Genomic DNA, 10,193 nt, shown 5'->3' with positions numbered 1-10,193 from the left:
TATCACAAGCAATATGATTTGTGCTGGATTGTTAAATCAGGGAGGAAAAGATGCATGTAAGGTAAGACATCAGTCATTCATTTAACCCTTGTGCATTCCTCATTTGAGAATCACACTCATGGTCTTCATGGACAAAAGTGACCGGATACCTGAAATATAATCTTTTTTTTTTTTTTTTCAGTAAAATAAATATAATATATTTTTGCTCAATAACATTTTTTTACTTTGTATTTTGAGAGAATTTAATGGTACTAATTAATATTTATGCAATAATTATGATATTTTTTCCTATTGAAAGTAGTAAAAAAATAGTAAAAAGTATTTGAGATTAAAATAGATATTAGGCCTTTAAAATCCAATTTTCGAAGGCAGAATAGCACCTCCTGGTGAAAGCAAAAAAAGAAAAACCTGTAATTTCATGGTGTAACCACTAGATTCCTGTAAAGGACTCTATAAAGATGCTTATTAACACCAAAGCATTCTTTAAAAATACTTCATTAAGGCATTCTTGAAGACTACTTAAATGTTTATTAACACTACACTCTTGTTATTCAGCTATCATTTCCCAGTGATTTAGAGGTAGGGATTGGGCTAAGTCTATATTTTTGGACAATAATGTTGATCCAGGAACATGTCTTACTTGGCAAAATCACGTCGCCCTTAAAAGTTAGTCTTCTAATATTTTTCTGCAAGACTGTTTATAACCTTTTTTAAATCAGTTACATAAAAACATACAGGTGCACCTCAATAAATTAGAATGAAAAGTAAAATTACATCAATAACACAAATCAAACTCCAAAATGAAACTCATGTTTTAAATAAATTCAGTGCACACAGACTGAAGTAGTTTAAGTCTTTGGTTATTTTAATTGTGATGATTTTGGCTCACATTTAACAAAAACCCACCAATTCACTATCTCAACAAACAGAATACTTCATAAGACCAATGAAAAAAAACAAAACATTTTTAGTGAACTGTTGGCCTTCTGGAAAGTATGTTCATTTACTGTACATATTCAATACTCTGGTAGGGGCTCCTTTTTGCTTTAATTACTGCCTCCTCAATTCGGGCGTAAGGCTGGAGGTGATCAGTTTGTGTACTGCTGAGGTGGTATTCCAGGTTTCTTTGACAGTGGCCTTCAGCAGCTCATCCTGCATTGTTTGGTCTCTTGTTTCTCATTTTCCTCTTGACCATACTCCATAGATTCTCTCTGAGGTTCGGTCTGGTGAGTTTGCTGGCCAGTCAAGCACACCAACACCATGGTCATTGTAGCCTTTTTGTGCTTTTTGGCAGTGGGCAGGTGCCAAATCCTGCTGAGAAAATAATCAGCATCTTCAAAAAAGCTGGTGGCTGAGGAAGCATGAAGTGCTCCAAAATTTCTTGGTAAACGGGTGCAGTGACTTTGGTTTTCAAAAAACACAATGGACTAACACCAGCAGATATCACTGCACCCCAAATCATCACAGACTGTGGAAACTTAACACTGGACTTCAAGCAACTTGGGCTATGAGCTTCTCCACCCTTCCTCCAGACTCCAGGACCTTGGTTTCCAAATGAAATACAAAACTTGCTCTCATCTGAAAAGAGGACTTTGGACCACTGGGCAACAGTCCAGTTCTTCTTCTCATTAGCCCAGGTAACACGCCTCAGGAGTGGCTTAACAAGAGGAATACGACGACTGTAGTCAAATTCCTTGACACGTCTGTGTGTGGTGCTCTTGATGCCTCGACCCCAGCCTCAGTCCATTCCTTGTGAAGTTCACTCTAATTTTTGAATCGGGTGCAGCGACAATCTCATGTAAAATTTCTGATTCTCTGGTTGGCGTTTGTGCATCTTTTTCTTCCACCCTTTTTCCCTTCCACTCAACTTTCTGTTAACATGCTTGGATACAGCACTCTGTGAACAGCCAGCTTCTTTAGCAATGAATGTTTGTTAGCTTACCCTCCTTGTGAAGGGTGTCAATGATTGTCTTCTGGACAACTGTCAGATCAGCAGTCTTCCCCATGATTGTGTAGCCTGAGGTTCAGGAAACCTTTGCAGGTGTTTTGAGTTGATTAGCTAATTGGCATGTAACCATATTCTAATTTGTTGAATTGGTAGGTTTTTGTTAAATGTGAGCCAAAATCATCACAATTAAAAGACCCAAAGATTTAAGCTACTTTAATCTGTGTGCATTGAATTTGTTTAATACACAAGTTTCACAATTTGAGTTGAATTACTGAAATAAATGAACTTTTCCACGGCATTCTAATTTAATGAGATGCACCCATAAGAATAGATCTAATTTGAGACCACAAGAAAGAAGTAGACTGGTTATCAATTTGCTAACTACTAGTTAGACAAACTAGTTCTTAAGACACAGTCTTAACATAGTGAGCATGTTTATGCAACCAGCTCTAGAACTGCAGAGACAAGCATGGAGTTGCAACACAGTCTATTTGGATTGCACAATCACGGGGATGAACACAGCTATGAAGGGGTTAATGTCCAAAACATTTTGAATGCAAATTAGACACCCAGCACACTCTCACACCCAAACACACACACAACCTCCAGGCCAATCTCAGTATTTTTGTTGTTGTTGTAAAACATAAATTATAGAGATTTCAAAAAGCCTCTTTATATACACATTATTTTGCAATGCAGAAGTAAGCTATTTTTATGATTGATTGATGCGAGACTTTCAATTCATTAGCTGTGCGTAAATAACTAGAAAAATAACAAAGTGCGTAAACTGTTAAACCGCTTGTGCTACAAAGTGGTGTATTTATGATTACAATAGTAAAATATAAATTATGTGATAATGGTTAAAAGTTTGCAATTATAAAGCAGTAGGCTATATCAGGCTGTTTTTGTACAGGTAAAATCTCTCTATCATGAAAAATATAATGTGGATATGTTTAAATAGGAAGCTATAGTGGTTACACCATGACATTATAAGTTTTCTTCAACACTTCCGGTTGGCACTATTTTCACTTCAGAACATAGACTTTAAAGTTGGGCTGTCGATTTAATGCATTAATTTAACCCTCTTTATTCCCTCGGGTCATTTTGTCTCGAAAATCATTTTTAAAGATTTTTTTTTTAAAATCTAGTGTTGGTCATTATGGTAATGAGACACGTGACTTTTTGTCCCACTTGAACCTGGAATACACACACACACACACACACACACAAAGTGAGTGAATATAAGTTTATGTGTATATAGTTTATGTGGGTGTAATAAAAAAAAAAAGTAACAAAAGTGTCCCTCGTGGTCAGTTCCACCCACAATAGAAATTAATGCAGTCAAAAAAAAAAAAAAAAAAAAAATTTCTTTTTAATATACAGTACTCACACAATCTAAAAAAGGTGCATACCCCCCCATCCCAAAAAAAAGGCCTGAGACTATAGAATATCCCAGATGCAGAAAAAACTCACATACCCAAACATGTACACACATGGTACATACACTCACATAGAAACACATTATAATGTGAATGATGTTTCTGCTGGGAAAAGACTATCATTTTACCTTTTTTATTGTGTTTATTTAAATTTAAGTGATGTAGTGAAGACCAATAAATTTAGATCATATTTACATTTTTTAAATATATATTTTATATTACATATTTATGAAATTGTATGAATATAAATATGTTTGGATTAAAATCCAATTTGAATTTTTTTAAAATATAAATTATTTAATGTTTAAATATATATCCGAATGCCTAAAAAACAAAATTAAGCCTTAATTTGGTGCAAGTTTAAATTGTTTGGCTCAGTTCAGAATCTCCATAGGATCCAACAAGCCCCTCTAGAGGCTGTAACCATAAAATGCAATTTTGTCATGTTTTCCCACCAGATGGAAACAGAGACACTCGGTGAACGAGTTCAAGATTTTTGAAGATTTTTTTTGGTGAAAACATTTAAAGAAATGTGTAAATTTACATTAAAATATCCAGAATTTAAGGTAAATAAAATAATCACTTTAATAATAATAATAATTAACCTACATAAGTAGGCTAATTTGAATATATACACACACACAGTAGGTACGGAAAGTATTCAGACCCCCTTAAATTTTTCACTCTTTGTCATATTGCAGCCATTTGCTAAAATCATTTAAGTTCATTTTTTTCCTCATTAATGTACACACAGCAACCCATATTGACAGAAAAACACAGAATTGTTGACATTTTTTGCACAATTATTAAACAAGAAAAGCTGAAATATCACATGGTCCTAAGTATTCAGACCCTTTGCCGTGACACTCACATATTTAACTCAGGTGCTGTCCATTTCTTCTGATCATCCTTGAGATGGTTCTACACCTTCATTTGAGTCCAGCTGTGTTTGATTATACTGATTGGACTTGATTAGGAAAGCCACACACCTGTCTATATAACACCTTACAGCTCACAGTGCATGTCAGAGCAAATAAGAATCATGAGGTCAAAGGAGCTGCCTGAGAGCTCAGAGACAGGGTGGCTGGCAAGGCACAGATCTGGCCAAGGTTACAAAAAATTCTGCTGCACCCTAAGGTTCCTAAGAGCACAGTGGCCTCCATAATCCTTAAATGGAAGAGCGGTTTGGGACAACCCAGAACCCTTCCTAGAGCTGGCCGTCCGGCCAAACTGAGCTATCGGGGGGAGAGAGCCTTGGTGAGAGAGGTAAAGAAGAACCCAAAGAAGATCACTGTGGCTGAGCTCCAGAGATGCAGTCGGGAGATGGGAGAAAGTTGTAGAAAGTCAACCATCACTGCAGCCCTCCACCAGTCGGGCTTCATGGCCAGAGTGGCCCGGCCGGAAGCCTCTCCTCAGTGCAAGACACATGAAAGCCCGCGTGGAGTTTGCTAAAAAACAGAGAAATAAGATTCTCTGGTCTGAGAGGACAAAGATAGAACTTTTGGCCTTAATTCTAATGCGGTATGTGTGGAGAAAACCAGGCACTGCTCATCACCTGTTAATACAGTCCCAACAGTGAAGCATGGTGGTGGCAGCATCATGCTGTGGGGGTGTTTTTCAGCTGCAGGGACAGGGCGACTGGCTGCAATCGAGGGAAAGATGAATCTGACCAAGTACAGGGATATCCTGGGCGAAAAACTCCTCCAGAGTGCTCAGGACCTCAGACTGGGCCGAAGGTTCACCTTCCAACAAGACACTGACCCTAAGCACACAGCTACAATAAAGAAGGACTGTCTTCACAACAACTCCGTGACTGTTCTTGAATGGCCCAGCCACAGCCCTGACTTAAACCCAACTGAGCATCTCTGGAGAGACCTGAAAATGGCTGTCCACCAGCGTTTACCATCCAACCTGACAGAACTGGAGAGGATCTGCAAGGAGGAACGGCAGAGGATCCCCAAATCCAGGTGTGAAAAACTTGTTTCATCTTTCCCAAAAAGACTCATGGCTGTATTAGATCAAAGGGTGCTTCTACTAAATACTGAGCAAAGGGTCTGAATACTTAGGACCATGTGATATTTCAGTTTTTCTTTTTGTAATAAATGTGCAAAAAAATGTCAACAATTCTGTGTTTTTCTGTCAATATGGCGTGCTGTGTACATTAATGAAAAAAAAAAAAAATTAACTTAAATGATTTTAGCAAATGGCTGCAATATAACAAAGAGTGAAAAATGTAAGGTGGTCTGAATACTTTCCGTACCCACTGTGTATACACACACACATATATATATATATATATATATATATATATATACACATATACATATACATACAGGGCTGGGGAGTAATGAAATCCATGTAACGACGTTACGTACTTAAAATAAAAAATATGAGTAACTGTATTTAGTTCTAATTACATCTTAAATAAGGGGTGATCAGATTGCAGTTACACCTGAAAAGTATTTTAGATTACCAAAGTGATCTTTTAATTTAAATGTTATTTCTTAATTTAATATTTACAGTAAGTAAACAGTTTGGGTATTTTAACCAATAGGCTACGGAAAATAATTCTGTAAAAAAAAAAAAAAAAAAAAAAAAGCTTGTTCATTTAGCAACTCGTAGTGAGCGTGCATACATGCTCATCATCACGACACAAACATTCTCCTAGAATTCACACTTTGCATTGTTAACAGATCCATACGAATCATGCATGAAATAAAAGTTTATAAAGTCAAACGATAGCTTTATGTGCTTTACAGATGAACTTGAAGTCTTTATTCATTCGAAATGTTCAATAATAGATCATCTTTGGCTCGGTAATGCAAGTTCATGATCCGATTTGTGAACATGATTCTTTTGAGTCAATCTTTTAAAAAAGTAATTTCTTTTGTTAATTTAATAATTTAATCTGAGGTGCAGGGCTCGCAAAATCACTAGCCCGACGTCCCGGCGCTATTGAGTTTTTCAGTCGGGCTCCAAAATATATCACCGTCCTGCCCAATGGGCTATCTTGAATAGTGATGTAAAATTCCTAACTTGAGTCGCATTGTTCACTCGCTTGTAGGGGTGAAACGGATCGAAGTTGATCGTTTCCACTTGTTTCTAAGTCTTGCCGATTCAAACGTTTTAAATCATTCAGATTTTGCATGCACTCATTCAGCCATATCACCCTGCAGCCCAAAACTGGTTGTCCACTGAAGCTAAGCAGGGCTGAGCCTGGTCAGTACCTGGATGGGAGACCTCCTGGGAAAAATTGGTTGCTGCTGGAAGAGGTGTTAATGAGGCCAGCAGGGGGTGCTCACCCTGTGGTCTGTGTGGGTCCTAGCGCCCCAGTGTAGTGACGGGGACACTATACTGTCAAGAAGCACCATCTTTCAGATGAGACGTTAAACCAGGGTCCTGACTCTCTGTGGTCATTAAAAATCCCATGGCAATTCTCGTAAAGAGTAGGGGTATAACCCCGGTGACCTGGCCAAATTGCCCCTTTGGCCTGTAGCTGGTGTGTGGTGAGTGCAATGGCGCCGTTGTCCTTTGGCTGCCGTCGCATCATCCAAGTGGATGCTGCACACTGGTGGTGGTTGAGGAGAGACACCCCCATATAATGACTGTAAGCGCTTTTGGGTGTACAACAATACACAATAAAGCGCTATATAAATGCAATCATCATTCATTCATTCATTCATTTAATTCATTCAAAAACACGCTGCTGAGCAGCGTTTCAGACAATGCACTTGAACAGAACTGATTTGTCTTTTGCGTATCCTTGCTTCTGAATGAACACATACAAAATAAACACAGTCGGTTTTGTCTTAAGTGACTGTATACAGTGGAGAAAGAAATCTCATGTGCATTATTATATTGGATCCGTGCACTCGGTCTTAAAGGTGCAGCAGCCTTTAAATACCTGCTGTTCCATTAGCGCCACCTGCTGTCAGCGAGTGGCATCTACATCTCATTCACAAAGGTAAAATCGGACCATTCTGTTTAACTTACTTTTTTAAATTATACAATCCAAATAACATGTATTTAGCATCTTTTTTTGGATAGTAATTCAAATGGTTTCCTCTGATTTAAAATAGAGCACTGACAAATTATTTGTTTATATGAAGAGATTCTTTTAGTTTTTAGATTAGATTTTTTTTATTTGATTAAGGATTTGTTTTAAAATTTTTAAGTTAATTTTATAATTTAACATTTCAATTTCACAAAGAAATATGCATAATTTTGTCTGAGAAATAATAAAATGACAAATTTTAAAATAAATAAGTGAAAGTGACATTCAGCCAAGTATGGTGACCCATACTCAGAATTTGTGCTCTGCATTTAACCCATCCGAAGTGCACACACACAGAGCAGTGAACATACACACACACTGTGAACACACACCCGGAGCAGTGGGCAGCCATTTTATGCTGCGGCGCCCGGGGGAGCAGTTCTGGGGAGTTCAATGCCTTGCTCAAGGAGCACCTAAGTCATGGTATTGAAGGTGGAGAGAGAACTGTACATGCACTCCCCCACCCACTGAATTCCTGCCGGCCCCAGACTCAGAATCCTCACAACCCTTCGATTGGGAGTCCAACTCTCTAACCATTAGGCCACGACTTCCCCTAAATTTTCATTTATAATTTGTCTGAAATCTCATTAAGTAAAAAAATAAATATATAAATAAATTGTAATAAAATTGTATGGTGTAATCTGTATTGAGAGTTTTATCGCATCATAAGTTTATTGAATCGTTATCTTCGGCGATGCTGCTACTTTTTGCTGATCATACTGATTTGTCTACAGTAAAGTTCAGCCGATGTCTTTTTTTTTTTTTTCGGGACTGGATTAAGTATTGCTAAATTCATTTTGGGCTACTAAAACCTGAAGGAGAATGCTGCACCAGCGATTCTTTTTGTGCTGATTGCTTCTCCATAGAGAGGATTATCATCACTTTAAGTTTGGTCCACTCATTAAACAAATCTATTGTATAATTTAGACAACTGTGCCAGTTGTTTTGGCTACTTTTATTATATGTTTGGCGTGTCTGGATTCGTTTTGTAGAATGCAGCATGAAACAGTACGGAATCCCATCTATTGTATCTAAATTGGAATTTATATTGATTGGAAGATTTAAATGACATAACATTTTTTGTTGTTCATAGAAATTCTGCGGAAAACTGATGTTGTTAAAAATAAAATGCAAAGAAAACACAAATCACATGACTGGTAGATGTCACTTTTTTTTTTTTTTTTTTTTTTTTTTTTGAGTTGGAAAGCATAAAAATAAGACATCCAGTTAATATGTTCCTTTGTGTTTCAAAGTACTCTAAAGTATTTAGATTAAGTTACTAAACCTGAGTAATCTAACAAAATAAGTTACTGATTACATTTTAAAGCTTGTATTTTGTAATCTGTAACGAAATACATTTTAAAAGTAACCTTCCCAGCCCTGTGTATGTATGTATATATATATATATACATACAGATACAGGAGGGCCACATTTGATGGTTAACTGATTTGTTATGAAAAAATAAAATAAAATAAAAAATCTGTAAAATGCTGGGGCAGGTCTGCATTTCATTACAGTTGATAGGGGATAAACATGATGGCAGACCAACTCATCAAGGCGTGATGGAGCCTACAGAATGTAGTTATGTGCCCCTGAAATTCAAAAGTTTGGGCAAAAATGCTCAACATAAATTTCATGATTTCATTGTGTGTATGAGTACTTTTTGAACATTCCCAACACATTTTACTAATACCATGATAACATTGATAACAATGATCATGGTCATTTGTTCATTTATTCATTTGTTATTAAAAACAATGAAAACAATAACAATAACTATTATGTTAATAGTAATACTTTCCTGAAAATAGTGTTCTTTGTGTTGTTTTAGATTTGATAATCCATTGCATATTAGATTGGTACTAAAACTGACTATTACCTCAGTTTTGAACATAGTTTTGAGTATAATTTCATTTAAAAAACATTAGGGGTGAATTCAGGCTGATTGGGACACTTTTTCCCAGTCATCTCAATGGCAAAAAGTTATATCTGTAATAGTTGTTCTCTGGATGCTTTCAGAGATATAACTGCTGAATGTTTGTCAATACAGGGAGACTCTGGAGGTCCAGTGGTCAGCAAGAACGGCTCCCTGTGGATTCAGTCTGGCGTTGTGAGTTTTGGTGAAAAATGTGCTGAGCCCAAATATCCTGGTGTGTTCACCAGAGTCTCTCAGTACCAGAACTGGATCAAGTCTTACACGGGCAGCAACCCGCCTGGATTTGTTCAATTCAATTCAACATCCAGCTCCAACCTAAGAAGTGTACCAAGCTGGCATATCACTATTTTTGTCATTTATTCTTTATGTCTCTTTTTTTTTTAAATGTAATATTCCTGAACAGCTCTCTTACTGATATTATAAGAGCAAACACTAATGTTTTCTTTAACATCTTGACATTTTTCTTTGTAAGTTCATCATGCCTCTGTCCTCTGAGATTCAGGATCTTTGCACAAATAGTAGAGATGGAATGATATATATATATATGATTGTTTCTGGAGCTCTGCAATGTGACCATGGAGACTGGTTGTTGAAAATGTAATTATCTTTAATCAGTTCCCATGTTGTAGTCACACTGTCTAAACAGAATAAGCGCCAAAAGAAGGTACTGACCTGGGAATTTTCTCTATATCTCTCTTCATATATATATATATATATATATATATATATATATATATATATATATATATATATATATATATATATATATATATATATATATATATATATATATATAAAATTATGTAAAAAAATAT

At 36.4% G+C, this 10,193-nt stretch overlaps 1 protein-coding gene across 1 annotated transcript in view; it reads left to right on the top strand.

The window, feature by feature from the left end:
• The window catches only part of LOC109076009 (serine protease 27-like), a 536,122-nt gene extending 526,308 nt beyond the window's left edge, over nt 1-9,814 (top strand). Inside the window, exon 6 of the mRNA XM_042733791.1 lies at nt 9,493-9,814. Within this exon, the coding sequence (XP_042589725.1) occupies nt 9,493-9,762 (270 nt within the window). The 3' untranslated portion in view covers nt 9,763-9,814. The remainder of the gene's footprint in view (nt 1-9,492) is intronic.
• Nucleotides 9,815-10,193: the final 379 nt, after the last annotated feature.

This window comes from Cyprinus carpio, chromosome A3 (genome assembly GCF_018340385.1).
Source record: "Cyprinus carpio isolate SPL01 chromosome A3, ASM1834038v1, whole genome shotgun sequence".
In the NCBI taxonomy this organism is placed as follows: domain Eukaryota; kingdom Metazoa; phylum Chordata; class Actinopteri; order Cypriniformes; family Cyprinidae; genus Cyprinus; species Cyprinus carpio.
The sequence above is the reverse complement of the archived record's forward strand: the minus strand, read 5'-3'. Positions and strand labels throughout refer to the sequence as shown.